A 21,644-nucleotide genomic window follows, 5' to 3' on the forward strand; every position below is an offset into this window, starting at 1 on the left:
TAAAGTAGCTAGCGTGGGCATCTCTTTAGGCATGGCAAATAAACAAAAAGGCAAGTATGCTGAACTATCGATGATGTACACTAGGCGTTTATCCACCATGAAAACAATTCAAGTCTTTTAATGGCAGAGAAAGAAAGGGGGTTTTAACCCTTAAAATATTTCTCTTGTTCAACTATTGGGAACGTTATGTGTGTGTGTGTGTGTGTAGAAGAAGGAATAAATTTCCTTTAGCTGTATTAAGAGGCCTGGTTAAAAGAAGGGGGTGGGGAGCAGCCAACCGCAAAGCGTCTCAATGCCTCTTGACAGACGACATAACGGATCATCTGGGGTTTTATGGGGCGCGTGTTGAGCATAAGGTGGAACTTAAAATGCGATTTGAAAGTATTTACCATTTTCACGCGTTCCTGACCTTGCAAATAGAGTGAACAGACCTGTGACAAATTTTGTGTATCGGATGACAATGTGTGAGCTCAGCCTCATCGGATTACAGTTTAACCTGTAATGCCTTATTCACCCCATTTGGTCGACAATAGATAAAAAATACGTAGGTGATGGAACGTGTGTGTGTGTGTGTTTGTGTGTGAGAGAGAGAGAGAGAGAGAGAGAGAGAAAAGAGGTATCCCATACAAAACATACAACATAGGCTCCTTCGAGTATTTTAATATATATCTTTAAAATTTCCTTTTAGCCCATTCATAACCAATAGAAGATCGAACACAGCAGCGATACTCTTTCTAAGATTTTATAACATTTGAAATAAAAAAAAAACATCTAACTGCATGCTACTGCCACAAAGCCACTTATTTTAGATATAAATTTGTTTTTGTATTAAAACCAGGTAGACAGAGAATGAACATGTGTATTATAGCCAAACCAGCTGTAACCAGTTAAGGTAGCTTCCAAAGCACAGCCCTTTGCCGTTAACTCTATAATAACGTTGGTTAATGAGCATGTGATATAAGGTCTGGCGGTTTTTTGCTTCTGCCAAGGAGTGGCTGGAAATAAAATTTCTACATAGCGGCGTGCTTCAGAAGATATTCACTCAACGTGGCAAAGCGAGGCCTATCGGTACGATTCCGTGGAATTATCTCACTGTTAGGTCACATCTTAGTTCCAATCATTTCAATATCTCATTAGAGATTCTTCTCTTCAAATGATGGCAATGTCTCTGTTAAATTACACTTTTGGTATGAGATCATGACGTGATTTGCTGCAATCGGTAATTTATAGCCAAGCGCGCTGGCATACTTGAACTCACCTGGACTCACTAGATTGCCAATGGTTTCTATAACATTTCGTTGGTAATATAACCTATATGAGGACGTTAACTAAAATGACCTATCACATTGAGCACAAGTGGAATGACACACTACAAAGCAGCGAAAAAGAAATAAAATAAATTAAGAATTAGTATAAAAAGAAATATTTATCTTATTAACAAAAATACCAAATATAAATGATTATATAAAACAGAATTTACAGTTCCTGGCGCAGAGCCAGTAAGAGGTGAGGTGGAAGAAACTTGATTCCTCGCGCGCTTCAGGTTTTCTCGTCTGCCAGAAGAATTACGTTGTTTGTTTGGGTTATTCTCAGGGAAAGTCAGATAGAGAGGGAGAGGGGGCAGCAGCAATACGTTTTTCGGTTAAGCTGCAGGTAAGTGGCTGTGGCTGATTTCTATCAAAAGAAGCTTTGGATTTAAGTTAAATATATGTTCACTCCTGTATATAAATGTTCCTTGGTACATGCTGCGATGGATTTCGAAGAGTGTATTAATATGAACTAATTAATTCAACTACTATTTCCGCAAATCTGGAATGCACTAGCAGAAAAAAGAGAGAGAGAGAGAGAGAGAGAGAGAGAGAGAGAGAGAGACTATTAAATCTCTGGTTGAAAGATATATATTCAAATTCTCCAATATCTACTGTATAAATAACGTGAGATAATGTTGTCCTAAATATTATCATTGTTTGGCATTGAGCTTTGAATGCACTGGAGTGTATCAAGCAGAATACACCCGTTTTCATGTATCCAGATGTGTTTTATTCAGGTAAGGCTAATCTCGACTGCAATCAAAATACAGGAAGTCTGCTCCAATCTGTCAGTGAAGCAGCTTCCATAAACTCACTAAGACCTCATTTTTGCTACTTTTCCTTTCTGATCATGTAGGATGAGTGAAAGCAAGGGTAAAATGGCCAGCTTGTCGATGCCGGAGCCCCAAGTACAGCGAGCTCTGATTGAGCCCATGTTCCATCGGCCGTACATGGAGGGCGATTTCTGGTATGGCATAACGTTGGAATGGATGCACAGCTGGAAAACGTACGTCGGGATTCTGTCGAAGAAAGGCAGTCGTCCTGCCGGTCGTCGTGGGGAACGAGAAAAATCTTCAGACGGACAGGGTGCCAGCGGGGGAAGCGGTGGACCGCCCGGGGGAATCTTCACAGCCAAACTCCAGCACTCCCACGGTCTCGCCATGGTCCCCGAAGACGCGTGGAACACTCTTTTCGGCTGGTATGGACTAGCAGACGGACACCACATTGAGAAATGCGCAGTGTATAACTATGGAGACAAGGTTGAGATCGAAGTGAACCACAACCCCTTCAAAGTGATGTTATCCAACTCTCTCAAGGACCCTGCCTGCGAGTGTCACATTATTCGTTTTAGCAAGGCGGAAAGGGTGGGGCACATTGAGTGGAAGATTCGCGAAACTTTTCACGTGAAGCGAAGCGTTCAGACTCGACTGTGGGGCCGACTGGAAGGGGAAGACTGGCAACCATTGTTTGACAGGGAAAAAACAATAGGAAAACTATTAGACATTGATTCAGACTTCATAAAGCCTGATTTAGCCTTAGAGGTATCGGACGCAGACAGCATTTGGAGAGGTCGACCTGCACGTGCTGAAAACACGCAAATGAACGCTGTGGGACAATTTTACAAATTTTCAATTTTTGAGGACTTGAGTCAATCTTGGGAGAAAGACGTTCACGATCAAATCGATCTCATCGGTAGGAACCTGATTCAGAAAATGCACCAGAATTTCAACAATTTCATGAACAGAGCGAGAGACAATCTCACAGAGAGAGAACTAGGCATTCAAGATAGCGAGAGGCACTTAGAAGAAAGAGAAAATGAAATCGGAGAAAAGATGAAGTTACTGGAAGAAAGGGAAGTAAAACTCGGGGCTCAAATATCGCAGCACAATCAGAATGTCGTCGCTTTCAATAAAGACCGCGAGGTTATGGTGGCCCAGATGGAAGAAGAACGACAGGAATTAAAGAAGAACCGCGACGAGTTTGAAACAGAGAAAAAAGATTTTCAAGATGAGTTAAAGGTAGGCTGATTTTGTTTAGATTCCCATGCTCCTTCCATGTATATTTAGTTCAGTGATGCCTTACCAATAGCTGTATACATACCAGGTGCATGTTTTCCAGATTTCTGATTGACAAAAAGAAGCTTGTGCCAATGTAGTAGGGTTAAGAAAACGAAAAAGTACCTGCACAATGGCTATTTACATGTAGATTCATGAACCTTTTTGGAATGAATCCATACGAACTGTTTATAGCGGAATATGCTATGCTTGCCTATGCTTATAGTTCATGCATTGGTTTGTACTGTGTATATTTTGGCAAGCTCATGATAGCGTCTATTTGGTAATGACCTCTATGTAATCCAGGTATAGGACGAGCACCTGCAGAACGCCGGTTGAATATTTGCAAGAAAGCCGCGGCATTTACCCATTAGACGCGAAATGCCTATTACTTTACATCAGCAGGTTTCACCTGTTGAGAGTTTAAAAAACTACAGGTGTCTCCTCTGACGCAATCTGTCTGAGTTCTCTATCACATTTTGCAAGGATGGTATTTGAGGCACTGAACTTCTGATCTTCCAAAAAAGAATACTTTTTGACACGTGCATCTTTAACGAAATACTGGGCATTTGACTACTGAACTATATTTCCAAAGGTAACTGCGTTACTCATAATTAGCCATAGCCAACCCTGAAATGTCGAGTCCCTTTCTCCCCTCCCTCCAATCTGGGAATTAAGTCGTAGAATGTATGCTCTTATTAAATGTTGGACCTCCATGCTCCATGCTCTCTCCTATCAAATTTTTGGATAAACTTTTCAGGATATTAAATTCAAAGAGAACATTGTTGAGCTGTTTGCGCGCAATGCAGTCACATGTTCAATTAAATTGCCTTATCACAACTTTAGTAATATATTCATTTATATGTATATTCATTATTATAACTTTTTTCAGAGGATGTCCCAGCTGCATCGAATCCAGGAATCGCGGGTGAAGCTAGACATAGGCGGTCAGCAGTTCACGACAGCATTGCAAACTCTGCAAAAAGAGCCATACTGCTTCTTCGCACGTATGTTCAGCGGGCGCCACAGCATGGAGACCAACGCCGACGGCAGCTATTTCATAGACCGAGACGGCACGCACTTTCGTTATATTCTCAATTACCTAAGAGATGGGGAGGTCAAAGAAGGGACAATGCCGGACAACGAAAGTTTTTATAATGAATTGCTCATAGAAGCGGAGCACTACCAAATAAGGGGGCTTGTGGAGCACCTGAAAAACCTCATCCGCCAGTGTGGGAAACCAAAACGTCGGGTATCCCCTGGAGAATCTCCGCCGGAGAGGTCCTACAGTACGCGTGTGTCTGGAAGATCCTCCGGGGATTCTCCACCAGGCAGATCGTATAGCCCAAGGATGCCCGTGAGATCAACGGGCGACTCTCCTATCGAGACACCGTACAGCCCGCGGACCTCGGGAAGATCATCGTACAGTTCTTACAGCTCCTCAACAGGCACCAGTTCATTCGGTGTGCGCTAGATCACTCGGCGACAACAGTCCTTGTGGATAGAGAACATGTGCAGATGCATATAACTCTACTATTTATGCACTGTAATGAATCTGTTGGTCAATTTATGAGAAATATGCAGGCAATTTTGTACATTGCATTGCATATTCAGGGGCCCATTGGTTTCTTTTAAGAAAGTTTCAACATGCAAGTTGACAAAATAAATGAGACCACAGCTCCCCTCACATAGCATCTAGTAAGGGGTGCAATATGGCCCCAAAACGTCCCAATATTACGACCCAGATGGAGCTGATATGGCTTATGTGTCAACTTAAAATATCTACTGATTTCTCGATAAGTGTCTCCTCGTTGAGCTATTTGTACTGATACTGATACTTTACGAGTTGAAATCAGTTCATCACTTTTTACCCGTGCATGCTGGTATTTTTGGAATATATAAATAAAGTTGACATCTATCTTAAGCACACTTGTTCATATATATATACATAGGCTATCTTGGACCAAAGTTTCGTGTTGAATTTTACTCTAAATGCAAATAGGATTATAGAATTTCATTTCATGTCCATCTGCTGTACAACTTTACCACAGAGATGACTCATGTTGCTGGTCGTTCTCAATTAGTCGTTCTCTCAATCACTACGAAACGGACGCTAACCCATGTTTTCCACACATAACGTTACTCATACCAGACTAATTTTATCTTTGGTCTTTAGTAGATCATTTTCTTCCACGACGTAAACAAAATCTGGAAATAACCAAACTTGAGGGCATAACATACACAAATAAGAAACTACCACGCGGTGTTTTGGTTCACGGGTTTTGCATGTATTGTCACACAAATCACTGACATGTCCATAAATGTCAAAGGCACACAAACACACATACGGGAAAAAAATCGGTGGGATAATTTATTAAGCATTTTGATGCGTCTTAAACTGTAAAAAGACAACTTGTTATGATACATAAGAGTCCTGGGGCCCATGTAATAAACGAAAACATGACATAAAATGGAATGACAAGCGGAATGATTTTCATATTATTACGCACACACTTTGGCGATCTGTCCTAAAGTTACTCCCCAGACAGCATTAAGAAAGCTTGCTTGGAAAAATGATCGAATCACAAACAAATCTACAAGTCTTTGAAATTACCTATGCCGTAGAATCAGAGAAAATGCAATAACACTAGTAATAATAATATTATTATAAGGCAACATTTCAACCACACTAGGTGACAACAAGTGGGTTGTCCCATATTGCACTAGGTCACCACTCGGCATCTAGTCAAACACAGACACTGCTCCGTGACACTTAGACATACATTAAACAATACCATAGTGGATCTGGAATTTTAAAAAATTCCGACAATAGGGCGTTAAATAACAAACATGAGCCTTATCTGAGGAGCAATAACTGAAACTCGTAACGCCATAGTAAAATTATAATACGAATACCTTGCTAAAATTAATACTTTCAAGTGGTCATATAATAAAATATCTTATCAGAGACCTAATATTTTTTTTCTTTTCTGAAGCATCGATAAAAGTATGACATGAAAACGTTGCCAAAAGATAATATGCGGTTATAAATCAGGATACTAAAACAGTCAAATCAATGTGTCAACTAGCAAATCACAGATTGTGTTAATACATAACTAAAGTTAGGAAAATCCCCATCTAATCAAAAATCACATTACTCACAGATAAACTCGACCATAGGAACAGAAACCTTAGTCCATCTCTTAACAAAGGTCAACGTCAATCCGAATACGGTCATTTGTAAAATTATCAAGTGCTCATTCGTACATCAACTTCCAAGCCATAGCACCCGTCCATTAAGTTTAACCACTTTTACGTGCTAAAATTATTCGAGTATTTGTGTGGATAATATAAATATACGCACTAATAACATTTATATACCTCTGGAGATCTCGGTGCGATTGCTAATAGAAATGGAATGGGATTTTGTTTTGATACACAGTGTCTTCTGTATAATAATAATAATAATTATAAGACTAGGCTTCGTGTATATAAAATGTAAATAACCTAGTTTTTCAGCAAGGAAGCCTCAAATCGCGTTCGTTGTGATCTTGCATAAAGTAACCTTTAGCGCACATTGTTTTAACGTCCAATGTACATCGTTTTGCAATACAGGTACATCACATAAAATGCTTGCACAACCATTTTGAAAATATTTCCAAACGTTCTACTTCTCATGCTACATTTAACTCTTGTCAAAACAAGAATGCTCCCCATCACGCAGCGCTCGCCTTGGCCTGCTTTTTCATTTGATGTTTTTGTTTCCTTTTGCGGATACATTTGACAATTTTATAAAAGAAAAAAGACGGCAGCGTGAGCGGGAGAAAGAGACAACAGGTGCACCACCAGCAGTATCCCTTATGATCTGGATCTATACAGTCATACTCCTCCTCATCATCATATGGGGGGTCCGCCAGCAGACTGTTCTCCGGTTGGGCCCTACTCCACGGCGTGTTATCATCCATATAGGACGGCACGGGCTCGACGTCATCGCTTCCCGTGCTAATGTCACTGAGGGGTGGGGCATTCGCCGCAGTGCGTTTAAGGTTCGAAACCCCCGACAGAGACTCAGTATCAGAGAGCTCGCTCACAACAGCGATCAAACTCTCGGAGTCTTTTCTTGATCTGTGACGTTTTGGGGCTGGAGACCCGTATGAGACAAGTGACTGAGTGTCGTCATCTAGTTGTGGGTTAAAAATAGATGATGTTTGAGAGACAGGCCTGGGTTTATATTGAGAGGGACTGGGGCGTCTCTCCTCCGCAGCTATCTTCTGGGCGAACCGCTCATCCTCTTTTTCTAATTCAAAAGTTTCAAAAAGTTTCTGCGCTAGTTTCGCGTCTTCCTTTATCTGGATTTGCCTGTCGAGTTCCAATCGCCGTTGTTGCTCCCGTTCCATAAGCACTCGTTTTATAGTGCTTGCTTGTTCGGGGTCCTCCGGTTGACAGAAATTCATCTCTGCATCAGTCACAAGAACGGACTGAGGGTCCGGTGTTGGTGTTCTGTCCACGATGTTCAGCGTTTCAGGTTGGGATATTTTACTCGTTAACGATGTCGTTGATCCCAGATCGTTAGTTGTAGTGCCGATTGCGTCAGAGGAGCCCTGGTCTGACAAAGGAAGGCTGGAAAAAGGCGCATTGGGCTCGTTTGTAGGTGTAGTGGGTTCTGCATTTGGGTCCTTCTGTAGGTTTTTCACCACTGTGGTAAGACTAAGGGCGTTTTCTGTTTCATAATCGATCAACAGTGGCTGGGTCTCCACCGCTGTTTCTGGGTATTCGTGTATTTTGTCGTTTTCAGTTGGACTTTCCTCTTGTTGAAAATCGGATGACTGGAAGGGGGCATTTGGGTCTGTTGTCTCAGCCACTAATTCATCGCGTTTGGAATAGTTAGCAACTAAAGTGGTAAGTCCCATATTATCCGTAACGTCTATCGGTTGGTCTTCATTGTCATCGTCTATCAGACTCCAGCCTGGAGCGCCCGGTTCCTTACGACGAGGGCTGCTCGCTGATGCCTCGCTAAAATGTCTCACTAAAGTCGCAAGCCCTGCATTTTCACCGATCGGAATGTTTTCTAAATCAAATTCATCCTCTAGCGTAGGTGCGGCTCCGTCCGCTGGTGGATAATATATTGGAATGGATTCCACGGATTCTGATCCCACTGAACTAGTATTCATGGAGCGAAACACCTCGTCGCCATCGTCTTCATCTGGGGTCAAACTTGCAAGGGGTTCGCCATGCTCGGCGTTTTCTAACAAACGGTCGTGAACATCCTGTGCCAAGTGCTCTCCGCCGTTGTCGCAAATCTGAATGAAGCTATCTTCAGGCGGGGTTCGGCTGGACGTGTCATTTGTGTCTGTCGTACTGGTAGGACTGCGACTGCTGGTCGAGGAAGACTGCCCGCCTTGGGCCACGTACTCGTGTTCATCAGGAAGAGTGGCGTACTGGAACTCGGAGTTTGACCTCAGCAAGCAAGAGTCCGGAAATTCCACCAGGTGCACATTTAGCGATTTGTCCTGCACTGTCTCTGCCGAGCGAGCTCTCCGCACTGTTGAATCGTCAATATGTTTCTTCCTCTGTTGCGGAGACATTGCCTCGTCCCCTGTGCTACTTCTACGCTTTAAAGTAGAGTCCTCATAATCATCGGGGTCATCACGTTCTTGGCTGTCGCCCCGGATGGGCAGGGTAGACGCACATTCGTACTCCCCGCCTTTTAGGGTATGATCCTCGAAGCTATCATCAAGTTGATCCCCGTCAGAGCTACGGGTTTCGTCCAGTCTTTCCGAGCTAGAATCTTCCACGTCATCCCAGTATAGAATTCTATTCACTTCCCCGCGGACTTGAACGACCGGGGGTCGATTCTCGGGGTCTTTTTGGAGCATGTAATGGATTAAGGAGGCCATCTCGTATTTGACAAAACGCTCAGAGTGCGATAGTTGATCTACCTGTGGTAAAAATGTGTTTGGATTGTTGGTCAGGAATTGCCAGACTGGTTGTTTTGAACCCCCAGCGTCAACCAAAGGAGCTATCAGTTCACGGCCATCTGGCAGTGTGTGAATAGTGTGACAGAGGATGGCAACGTAAATGAGGCCTAAAGAAAACACGTCCCCTTTCGCATCGTACTGACCCTCATTAACCTCGGGTGCCATGAAATAATTAGTTCCCCAGTTTGTTTTAGCATACCCAGCTGAGAAGTCTTTCAAGGACACATCCTCACTTTTACCAATGAACTTCGACAGTCCGAAATCAGACAGTTTTACTACATATTGTCCGCTGACGCAGTCAATGAGGACGTGCTCGGGCTTGAGATCTCTATGAATAAGGCCCTTAGAGTGTAGATAGGCCAGTCCTACAGCTAATTGGTGCATAAAACCGTAAACCGTGCGGTGATTATCATCTGCGAAGTTCAGCAGGTATTGATTTAGATCTCCTGCTGTACAATACTCCATTACAACACACGCCTCATTCTCTCCAGAAGGAAACCAGTCAAATCTTAGAATATTGTCGTGTTTGGGGACGTTATTTATTATCCCTAATTCTCTCAGCATGGCGGAGCGATTGACATCCGTGCACTTAATTACCTTGACTGCATAGTCTTTGTCTCCCTTTTTAGCCAGATAAACGTCTCCAAACTCTCCTCCACCTAATCTCTCAACAGGCTGGTACCCCTTCCTCTCCATCTTGACTCAGTTATATATCACAAAGACGCCAGTAGACCAACGTATCTTCTCAGATGACGCCGTTGTCTGAATATTTGAGAAAAAAGTCAACAGGTCATGACTCGGAGACACTGAGTACAGCAGTGTAGGTCCCACCGCTTCACACTAGTAGTTAACTGCTGTCCGACAGCTTACATCCTTGTTCACCCTTCCCTAGCATTAACGTCATGCACTACGACATGTCGGTTATTTCCATGTTACTTAAATTTCAGCAAACACACACGCACAATTTGTGTGAGTCAACACCATCAATAAATTCAGAAAACACTGAACAAAAGTAGGCCACGCTCTGTTGTGCCACACGTAGTGTATATTTATAGGGCGGCTTATCTTGACCCAGTTATTGCCGCACAGCAGGAAAACTATTGTCATTGTATGCGAGGCCCACTTCGCTGTTGTTGTGCTGTAGGCCACAATACATCCATATTAAAGATAGGACCAAAACATTTCCGGTGGTTAAATGGTGTAAAATCAGCTCACTTTTTCTGACGCTTCCACCATCCACATCGATTTGGCCGCGCAAAGGTTTCTATTTTGAGCCCAGTGGAAATACCTTCACCAATGTATGTATGTATACGGACGTCCAGATCAATAATGTTATCTCGTCTGCTAATATATTGCCAGAAATATGTGCAATATTGGTGTCACAGTAATTCTAACATTTGGCTCACGTATAAGTATACCTAACGTACGACTTTTAAGGGCCATCGTTCAAGAAAATATTAAAACGCCTCGTATCACGTTTACAAGTCTTTTAAACCGTCATTTTACTCAGTTACTATTTCCGACAGCCTTACTTTTGAATTAAACACAAAGAGATTTAAAAACTTTGAGTTACAAAATTCAAACAAATGGTAGGAGTCATTAATATTATCAAAGGTAAAGGGAATAGAGCTATGTTCTTTATTTCTAGATATACAAAGATAAAATGATTTCATTTCACTCTTATACTTGAACAAACACCGAATGAGATAACCTTTTGTTTATTTAACGTGAACATTGAGAAAACAAAAAACACATCATTATATAAAAGAAGCGACAAATGGCAAATATATACAGGCGAACCCAAGGACCCGGTATAAATTTGGTCCCAGTGCAAACTGTATGTAGTTTATCTGTATTTCGCGTCTAAACTTTCTACTTGTATTATGCAAAACAATATCATAATAACAATGTAGTTGTACTATACCCTTGTTACCTGTACATGCATGATACTTTGATACAAGATACATTTTAAAATTATTCTATAATGCTTCTCTTAAAGACTATGCTTGCGTTAGCGAATTTGTTAGTACCAGGTTAGATGTTAATAAATTTTCCACAAGCGTTACTGAGTGAACAGAAGTCGGCAATTTGTTTCATGCCTGTTGCGACCGTACTAGTATGCAGGCTTTTCCTTATTTCTACCAGATCACTAGTTGGCGTTAATATCCCAGAATAAAATTCGCCGAATCAGGCAGGTCACAGTCTTAACTTAAGCGAAGGCATCCCGTATCACGGTATTGGAAGCGAGTTGGGGGGAGTAAAAAAAAATATTTTAACTCAAGCATATCCCTTTGATATGTAGATCTATATCAACATTTGTATCTAAAAAAAAAAAAAAAAAAAAAAAAAAAAAAAAAAAACTGGTGAAGGATTCCTCACCAGTTTCTATCAAAACGTACATCAATACCTGTGACACATGGTGCCTACTGCTACCCTATGTTTTATGAGCCCACAAAGTTATTCTGTAGCTAAGAGTTGTTTGTATACTTTCGTTACAACAACAACACAACATTACAAAAGAATACTACAATGTAGTAGTTTCAAATGTCCATATGTGATGTTCGTCGAAAATATTGACTGCATACACCAAGGGGAATTTTTACTCTAGTAAGCAATCAAATATGTCACATCTGAATGTGAAACAATGGTTTGGATATCTTAATTTCCACATCTGATAAGATGGTTATTCATGTAAAAAACCCTTGATCTTTAAAATAAATATTGACAACATTTAATCAGTAAGAAGTAATATAGAAAATAATATGTTATCATGTAAGGGTAGTTACATGTTTATACTATACCCAGTATATCATATCATAAAAAAAGTTAATACACAATATATACTAAAGTGTGACATCAGAAAATTTAAAATCTAGGCTGATGAAAGCAAATTCTTCCATTCAAGCACCCTGAAACCAACAAGTGGTGAGTTGGTGAAAATTTTGTTGAGACAACAATATTGCTATGGCTAATATTGGCTTTAACTTCATACAGCTGCATGGGGCTTGTGGGCACTGTGTCACACATCTCACTGCAGTGGTCATTAAAGGCAAGTAGTCGGATCCCAAAACTGTATGGAGAACAAATTATACGACCGTCCGAGCTGAAACAAAGTTCTTTGATGAAGCCCCTGCCCACAGCAGGCTCCTCTTTGAAGTGGGTCAAGCGTGGAATATTTTGGTGAATTTCTGGAGTATTGACAGATGCTTTATTTTTCTTACCGCCAAGAAACAGAAGAGTTCTTTCAATATGTTGGGCTCCTGAGCGAATAACGAATGTCACAGATTCTGTGTAATGTGGAGAGTTTCTTGACTGGTGGCGCCATCTCACACCAGTTGAAGTAGATGGTTCGTCATGATCGTCACTGTCGTTATGACCTGTGTCATTATCATTTTGCACCTCCCTTGATTCATCACTCGCATTACTGGAGGTAGATGGCAGTGGAAACACACCTGTGTTGTTAGCTTCAGTTGTTCTTGAGTCAGAAAAGTTTCTATTTCTAAGAGAGCGCCCACCAGATGTTGAAGCAGGATGTCCAGCTGCTTCTGCTCCTGTTGTCGTCTCGGGTCTAACGGACAGACTACCCCTTTCTGTATTTTGTCTTTCTAAATAACTTGAACTCAAACTTACATCTCTTGGTGTCGGAGACACAATGTTAGAACTGGCACTGTGTGAATTCTGTAGCCCTGAAGTTCCAGCAGAACGTGTCATCTGATACAGATCATTAGCGACTGCATCTTCCCCAGTGGCAAGGGCAGACAACCCACTAGAAAAAGCAGGGGACCTAGTAAGTCTGCGTCTCTGAGCACCTCTTCTTAGATAGACACCTGTAAATGGAAGGGGTATTTCCTCTCCCTCCTCCTGAGCAAGGTGGGCTGAGTTCTCTTGTTCCTGTTGTGACGCTTGAGCATTTTCGCCAGATGGAGCATCTTCATCTTCTTCCTCATCAGGCCTCCATCCCGGGCTACGTCCAGGTTGATCTGATGAATCGCTTCCAAATTGCTGAGAATATGGCAAGTTTGAATTGTCAACACTGATGGACAGCATAAACGATGGACTGGATGACCTAGATGAGGGAACAAAATTACATAAATACTAGTATATCACTCAGGTTTCCGATCAAAATGGTTTAGCAGTGAGAAAGTGAAAAAGATATGGCTACAAATATTCCATTTCTGAATATCTACAATCTTCACAATGATGTTATCAACACAAAGGAGTTTTAAAATTAGATTCAATCAAATTTGAAGTGTTTTGTTTTAATATTTGTCCAAATCAAACAAAATTTCTAACTAAACACCAGCTGCTGGCCAAAAAAATATTTTGTACAATATCCTACAAACACACCGTGGATTCTCCGCTCTACTCGATGATGTAGCACCAGGCAATGTGACAGTCATGGACGACCTGTGAGTTCTTGCACTTATTAACCCCTCTGTTTCATCCTCTTCTTCCCCGTCATTGCTATCTCCCCCATCATGGGACTGGTTCTCCTCCCTCTCCTCCTCCTCCTCCCTGAACTTCTCCTGATCCTTGTCTTGGATATCATGGATGCAGCTCCACTGAAATAACAGACAGCAAGGTATAGATCAAGTTACACTTAAACCTTGCCTTTTTATAAACTCCTGTATTTTTCTAAATACAAGACTGGCAAAATGGATAAGTTTTGATTTTGGGAGGTGAATGGGTGGGTTGGGGGCTGGTTTCACAAAATAATCTTGGACTGATAGTTGGTCTAGTTTTAGTCCAAGATTTTGGTTTACTTCTCTTCAGGAAACAGGCCAGTAACCAGCAAATTAAAAAGGGTGGTTTAGAGATCAACTTTCAGTCCACAGTTCCGAAATGAAACAGCCCCAAGATCTGCTGCAATATAGCCCTAAGCTGCAAAAGGTGTATGTATGTTCATGATTGGGAAACCTCTGTAGTGCAACAGATTGACAGCAATCATCCTGACATGAACTTAGACTCTCAAGTGTCCATGCACACAGGATATAGTTATGTATCTCTTAGCTTTGTTTCCCACATCTAGATTGATCTAACAGGCTCGATCCATCTCCAAGGGTTTCTCGCTTAATTGCTTTCCGCTTAAGTGGCCTAGACATCTGGCACACCAACTGAAGCTGCTAAACTATATTTAATTACCCCCTAGCAGCTTCAGTAGGCTTGCCAGACATCTAAGCCACTTAAGTTGATTGCAATTTAGCAAGAATCCCCTCGGAGATAGATGATCCACAGTAAGTATGATAAAGTCTGGGAATGGTCCCTTAGTATACTAAATGCTCTAAATGAATTCCATTTCTAAGGTCATTGACCTATTCACCTGCTGTCACAGCTGTCAGTTCACACAGCTGTGACTACCCCTAAATATAGACTTACTGACAGTAGAAATGAGGAAAACAAGGCCATATATTTAATAAAATATCAGACAGTGCTTTCCCTGCTTTATGCATCTTAGCCAAATACTGCAGTCTATTCATTATCAAAGGCACACACCACAATGAATCAATGTTACTGTTGAATCATATTCATTTCCTGTTATAATAATACTTAAATAGGCTAATGGATTTTGACATGAATTTTTCATGAATATATTACAGGCAACAAAAGCATTCAGTTCAAAAAGTGCAAAAAATGGTATTTTGTATTTGTTAGGGATAAGAGTTTCTTTTTAACATCCATAAAATGCTTATGTTGCTTTATCTGTAGAATTTGAGAGGGAAGTGCAAATGTTTGTTTGTTATAACACTTTTTGTTTGACAAGCCTAGGTGAAGATAAAATTTTGAATAACAGTGCAATTTTCAAGATGAAGTTTCAAAAACAAACCTCAGAATTTTCATCCCCACTGCTGTTTCTGGAAAGAGCACACCAACCCTGAGGATGAATCTGCAAAACAAAATCAGCATATAATTTAAAAAAATATATATTTAACAAGTTAATGATGTTTACTTTAGATTACTCAGGTCTTTCACAAATTTAGACTTCATATATAAGGGTGTGCCTGAGAAGACTTGAGAGCTGAGAACAAATATTATGTGAAAGCTCATCACCTGTAATGAAGAAATCATCTCTGCATCATCTCCCTCAGGGAAGTCACTGATCAGCTCTACCCTATTCCTCTCCCCCTCAAACACACGGTTATACATATACCCTTGTCGAATTGGGGAACGACTCATCTGCATCAGCCGGTACATGTTGGGCTTAAAACCACGTAGGTCCGAGGCCAGAGTGGTCAGATCTAGGTCGTGGATGACCATGAGGTATCCCCCGGCTGTGGCTATGACCAGTTTGGTGCCATCAGGAGTCAGTCTGGACCTCATTAAAGAGCTGGTGTGAAAGACCCTCTGGTACTCTACAGCACTCTCTGAGTATCTGTCATTTCAAAACAAAATGAGGATTAGGACACAAGTTATATTGTTAATTCATATATGACAAAGCATACATTTTAAGAGAATACAGGTAAATAAAAAACTTCTATATTAAAATGAAAAAGAAATATAGGGCAAATATGAAACACACACAGAATATGACTCAACTAAAAATCAACAATCTACATTCAACAGGCAGGCAAAATCATGCTCTATACTGAATGTTTAATAAGCAACTAATGCTGATACATTTATATCTGAATAGCATATTGGATACAGCAGGAGAGAGCTTAGCTGTATTGCTTTCAACTAATTCGTGGATATGTCAATTTTAATACATAAATGTCTCATGCAAATTTACATTAAACTGAGTTTTCAGCTTTAGATGGAAGCAAGAATAGAAGGAACCATACAAATTCTTTCTTTCAACTAATATGCCGAAAATGTTAATCAAAGACAAACTAGCAAGGTGAAAATGGAGCTTTATTTTTTGACACTGAGTATGTAACTTACTTATTGATGTCCCAGGTATAGATGCTACCATCAAATCCAGAGGTAACCAGCAATCCCTGATCACTTGCATATTCTATATTTTTCACCTGAAGAATATAAAGAAACTGATGACAATAAGCTTTATTCAAACATGAGTCTGTCTTAAAGCCATTAATTACAAGAAGATTGTCTTCCTTCACATCCAATGATCCTTACTTTTTAAAAATTGGATCATTCTTTGATTTGTTCAAGAATATTAAGTTAAAATTATGAAACTAGCATAAATATATAATATTTCCTTTTCCTGACCCCAGTATATTCAGTAATATTCAATAAAATGAGAATACTGTATTTTTAAACATATTTTTTCATTTAACGTTTCCATTATGTTACAAATGGTTTATATATTTACTTATATCTTAGCCAATGAAAGCTAGCCATCATTTTCTTATTATTTTTTTAAATTATCATTTATAAATTGAAACAAGGTATAAACAAGGCCATATCAAAAATACCTTAAAACAGCTTTGCTCTGTCCCAGTATTTAAATAAAGAAGCACATCATTTTGTCTATCAGGGGTACTGTTGGACCAATTGAGATGTATACTGTGATAAAGGGCATGACCCATGGAACCCACTTACCCAATTAGAGTGGCCTCTGAGAGTTCTGACTTTATTTTTGAGGTAGCGAGTGTCCCACAGAGCTATGGTGGTGTCATCAGAACATGTCGCAAAGGTACGGTTGTCCAGAAACCTGGGAGTAAAAGAAAGTTGGCAATTCATGCATTTATCATTATTAATTCATCACTCAGTGCTTGCAGGTTAATGACCTTCACAATATGGGTTATTTGGGCTCAAGTGGTATTATTCATTTTCAAACAAGTTTTTATGTAACATATTCTATTCAAATTTTTCTGTAGTTGTAAATTGTAAGGCACCTTCATAGCAATCTTTTAATCAATGGCACTGGAAACTGCCCCCCCCCCAAAAAAAAAAAAAAAAAAAAAGGTAATATAAACTGTCACAACAAATCCACCTCCTATTTATCAGGGAGGACAAGTAAGATATTCTTTGTAACAGAGAAATCACTAAACCATGAGGAAAGGCATCAGTTTATGGATCAAATAAGATATTATGACATTCTACATTTGGCACAGCATTCCTGTCCATTATGTAAATGCAGTATTCCAGTTGAACACAAGTGTATATCTATTTATAAATACAAGCTTGAGGTTTACAAACACAGTGTTTATCAGGGACATGACCTACTTTATAAGCAAGGAGACCCTACCATATTGAAATTTTGCCAAATGCAGCAGGTAATTTACTCTGATTGAAGAAATAATTTTGATTGAAGAGAAGAATTACCACTCTCCCCCATTTTACCATCAAACTATCAATGTGGTAATTTTTTTTCAATTGGGAAATTGCCTAATATCTGGGGATGACTTGAGCATTAAATTAATCACTGCTTAATGTTATGATGTAAGTACTCGAGTACTCTTTTGGTAAAAGATACAATGTGCACAGCAAATTATAATTAACTTTTCAAATTATGTACCTACTACCATAGCAATTAAACATGGATTATAAAGATTCAATTCAAAATTCTGAATCCACTATATCTCACTCAATGCAATGATGCAACTTTACTAATTCATTACAGACTTCAAATAATCCTGGTTCAAATCACATTGTCTAAACAAAGCTTACGAAGCAGGTGTTCTTGTCTTATAAGATTACATCATCAGCCTTCCTGCCAGGTGTAAGATATTATCATGTTATTGTTAGTGAAGTGAGAGGGTATTCAAAGCCCAGTACTAGTAAACATCCCTGTGGTATTAACATGGGATAAAATAAGTATGAGGAGATCAAGTTTAATAGAAGATTTCAGCAGATCAGAAAGATAAGGTCAGGTTCACTGCAAGACTAACTTAAACCAGTCAAAGTAAAGACCAGTAGAGTAGTGACACATATGACATCACCCAACACCTTGATTGTTCAAGCACAAATTTCAAGTCAAAGACAGGATGGAGGGTCCCTAAAGTTTGTGGTTCTGTGCAAAATATGAAGACCACTATCACATGTCACATCTTTGTGTATGTGGTATATATGGATACAAAGGAGTTCTTCCTCTACAATCTTATCATAAGGTGATGGCATTTAAGCTATTTCAGAGTGAATATAACCTTGGAAAGTTAAAAATACCAGCATGTGGCAAACACCTCATCATAGCTCCATCACCATGCATACTTAAGAAGGTGAAATCCTACTATCAATATTCCTTTGTCTGGAACATCTGCTTATCCTTTAAAAATTTTACTAGCATGCTTGTAATTATAAGATACCTGTAATGTAGTCCTACTGTTCCTATATTTAGTCATTTCTCACTAAATCATTACCATCTTTTTCAAATTTATTTTTCTGGAAAATTTTTTGGAATTTTAAAGAATACAAAAGATAAGAATGCAAATTCTAGCACATAAATTATTTGTTATGGTTTCAAATAACTTTTCTCACCTGAATAATTCACATCATGCTGGCTCATACATAGAAATGATATAATACTCATACTTATTACAGAAGTATATACGAGTAATGCAAGAAGTACTAGTAGTGACAGTCAAATTATGCCAATTCTGCTGGATGTGGTGTGATAGACCGTTGCAGGTAATAATCAATGCTACTTGTTAACTTGGTACTGGATTGAGATATTTCACTAACTTTTCAAATTTACACAAAGGCTCAAAATAACTCACTTATTAACTACTTAGGAGCCTTAATCTTGATCACGTTTTCTTGAAAACAAACAGAAATAGAAAGATTAACACACAAACTAAAGCAAAGCTCTAATTAGTTGCAGTCTGTGCCAAAACCTTTCTAAGATTACAAACCCTAAGGGAATCAAAGTCGAATACATAATCAACTTCCTGCGCAGTGTAACTGAACACATTTACAAAATTTTTCTGGTTCAATTTAAATTTTACTGACGTATGGTGTGGGGCAAATGTTAATGCTGTTACTGTAAATATTTTTGTACCTGACAAAATTGACACAATCTTCATGTGCATTATCCTTGTAACTTATCAGCTGTTGATTCAGTGGATCAAACATCAACAGACTCTTCCTTTCACAAGCTGCCACCAGTATAGATCTAGATAAAGGGGTGAAATAGTACATCAGTTAAAAACTTGAAATACTTGTATTCTAATAAAGCACAGAATCATGTTATTGGAGTAAAAAAAATATAATAATAAATAAATAAATAAATAAATAACATACATATGTATATGTACTTGGAAGATATACTTAAAGAAATATTACCCTTTTGACTTTAATATATCTACTTTCATACTTAAAACATATAAGATTTTAAAAATAACTCAGTTAAAAAAAAAAGAATGTAACTTTACAAAGAAAATCACATTTAAGGGACTCAAGTGCATGTTTCAAGATCCTGGTCATAATGTGCAATCTATATTGAATTATCAATAGAATGTGCAAAGAATGATCTCTAGAAATCCCAAAAATATTAAACTGAGGATGCACAGTTATGTAAGTGTCAGTTCACAGCGTGCAACACGCTGTTGTTCAATGTTTACACGACTGAAAAACTTTTAACCCTGAACAGGTTTAACTCATAGATCTACTTGGAGCTTCAGAACATGGGAAAAATTTTAACTGCTACATAACTGTTGATAATTTATGAATCTTAAACCAAGGGAATAATACTTTTTCAAAGACTAAGTTGAAGTTAAAATGCCTCATACAAACGTTCGAACACAATTCTAAACAGTTGACAAAGTACTCACCCATCTTTAGAAAAATCGAAGTTAAATACACCACCGTGACGGGTGTGATCTTTCGTTTTTGTTGGGTCCCAACAATTCGCAGATTGGTAGCTAGAGTAAATGTCAGTGTTAAGTCGATCTCTTGGTCGAATTTGATCTCTGCGAAAATCCTTTGACCGTCCTGTCTCTCGCCTAAAAACGAAGTTCCATGGCATAAAGATATCTCCTGCAGTGCTTCCCATAATGACAGGGGAGGCTAGCCACTAGATACTTTGCTCATTGAAATATTTTCCTCAACGAAGAGAAAAATAAAATTCTTCAGCTTAGCTACAGAGTCATGTTGTTTAGTGGTTTCCGTCACAGAAGAGCTCTCTTCTATAACCAAGACAAGCCAGCTCAGGCGTGTAGTGGAACCTCGTCCCTTTTATCTCACCCCAGATAGGGTCATGAACAAAATTACGAATTTTCGATATTAGGAAGGTATCTGTGGTATCGCACCTACAACTGAGGCCACTTAAATCCTGCAGTTACATTTTGAAAAAACTTTCTTCACACGAAAAGCCATATAGTAAATAACTTGAACTTACTTAGGCCTATATTCTTTGGCGTTATCAGTCATTACCAGTCATGAACTGAGACTACATGTACTGTCTGATTTTGGTGATATTTTCAGTAAATGTTTCATTAATTGACAATGTGAACCTCGCCTCTTTTATTCATTGAATAAACTATATCTAAATATATTTTCTTGATCAATTTCTTTGATTGCGTTAATCACTGTGGGCTTATTCTATCGGTCTACGCAGATCGATCCAAGTCTGTGGGGACTCTTGCTGAATACAATCAGCATAACAGGTTAACACTCCTCCTCTTGTTTTCAAGCTACTAGTGCTCGTATAACTACAAGCTTTTCTGTATTTTACTCAACGCCAGGAAAAGGCATACTGTATATAACTTTTTCCCCGTGGAATGGCCCAACTAGACTTTGATAGGTTTGGAAGTTGGGGTTGAGAGCAGGCAGAGAAGTAGGACAGAGGTGCATGTAGGGCAGAGCAGAGAGGGGTAGAGGAATGGGAATTAAAAAAAATGAATCATCAAAAATTAGAAACTAACTGGGGTGAGATAAAAAGGAGAACGATAATGAGGCAAAAAAAAAAAAAAAAAGAATGAAAAAAATAAATATACAGAGGCTTTGGACCAATGTTGCACTTCCGAAAATTTTGTTGGCATGATTTCGAGGATCTTTGGACCAATGAACGTCGTGAATAAATATGCTTCGGAATGCCACCACCCACCTGTTCATACTAAGTAATTCGTCAAATTTATAATTAAGCCTATCTGGGGTGCTTTTTAAATGTAGCCTTCATTGCGTATAAATCTTAACCAGAAAACATTACATTTTTATATTTGTAAAGGTTACTGATTCAGTCTTTTCCCAATAAATGGGGGTATACGTTCTTTAAGAATGCACTGCATATAATTGTTGGTAGGCTTTTAGCATTTTTCCTTTTGGGGATACGTCAGATTTAAATCATGTACTACGCCCACGCTCAAAATCAATGATGATAAAATTGGCTTTTCAAAACTCAACAAGTGTCTTATCATAGGGAAAGAACGGAAAAGTGAAAGAAAAGAGATTTAATCCGGTTGTCG

At 39.3% G+C, this 21,644-nt stretch overlaps 3 protein-coding genes across 4 annotated transcripts; 1 reads left to right on the forward strand and 2 right to left on the reverse strand.

Moving 5' to 3' along the window:
- The first annotated feature begins 1,498 nt into the window (after nucleotides 1–1,498).
- On the forward strand, nucleotides 1,499–5,288 carry LOC106163078 (uncharacterized). 2 transcript variants are annotated; one of them, XM_087012429.1, is made up of 3 exons: nucleotides 1,499–1,657; nucleotides 2,167–3,328; nucleotides 4,257–5,288. In XM_087012429.1, exons 2-3 carry the CDS (start codon nucleotides 2,168–2,170, stop codon nucleotides 4,836–4,838), a joined length of 1,743 nt encoding a protein of 580 aa, XP_086868555.1. In that variant the 5' UTR covers nucleotides 1,499–1,657; nucleotide 2,167; the 3' UTR covers nucleotides 4,839–5,288. The 2 variants fall into 2 exon arrangements, with proteins under 2 accessions (XP_086868555.1, XP_086868562.1); XM_087012436.1 differs by having other exon boundaries at nucleotides 1,510–1,653.
- Nucleotides 5,289–5,709: 421 nt separating this feature from the next.
- Nucleotides 5,710–10,603, reverse strand: LOC106163075 (uncharacterized). Its single transcript, XM_013540545.2, has one exon. The coding sequence runs from the start codon at nucleotides 10,036–10,038 to the stop codon at nucleotides 7,081–7,083; it is 2,958 nt and encodes a 985-aa protein (XP_013395999.2). The 5' UTR covers nucleotides 10,039–10,603; the 3' UTR covers nucleotides 5,710–7,080.
- Nucleotides 10,604–11,044: 441 nt separating this feature from the next.
- Nucleotides 11,045–20,368, reverse strand: LOC106163077 (DDB1- and CUL4-associated factor 10 homolog). The gene is made up of 8 exons (XM_013540546.2): nucleotides 20,013–20,368; nucleotides 19,241–19,354; nucleotides 16,843–16,954; nucleotides 16,222–16,307; nucleotides 15,391–15,712; nucleotides 15,167–15,226; nucleotides 13,690–13,904; nucleotides 11,045–13,408 (listed from the first exon to the last, which is right to left on the reverse strand). The coding sequence occupies exons 1-8, from the start codon at nucleotides 20,231–20,233 to the stop codon at nucleotides 12,208–12,210; spliced, it is 2,331 nt and encodes a 776-aa protein (XP_013396000.1). The 5' UTR covers nucleotides 20,234–20,368; the 3' UTR covers nucleotides 11,045–12,207.
- Between the last annotated feature and the right edge of the window lie 1,276 nt (nucleotides 20,369–21,644).

The sequence above is a fragment of the Lingula anatina genome, chromosome 1, assembly GCF_051362555.1.
Source record: "Lingula anatina isolate TDL-2025a chromosome 1, LinAna3.0, whole genome shotgun sequence".
In the NCBI taxonomy this organism is placed as follows: domain Eukaryota; kingdom Metazoa; phylum Brachiopoda; class Lingulata; order Lingulida; family Lingulidae; genus Lingula; species Lingula anatina.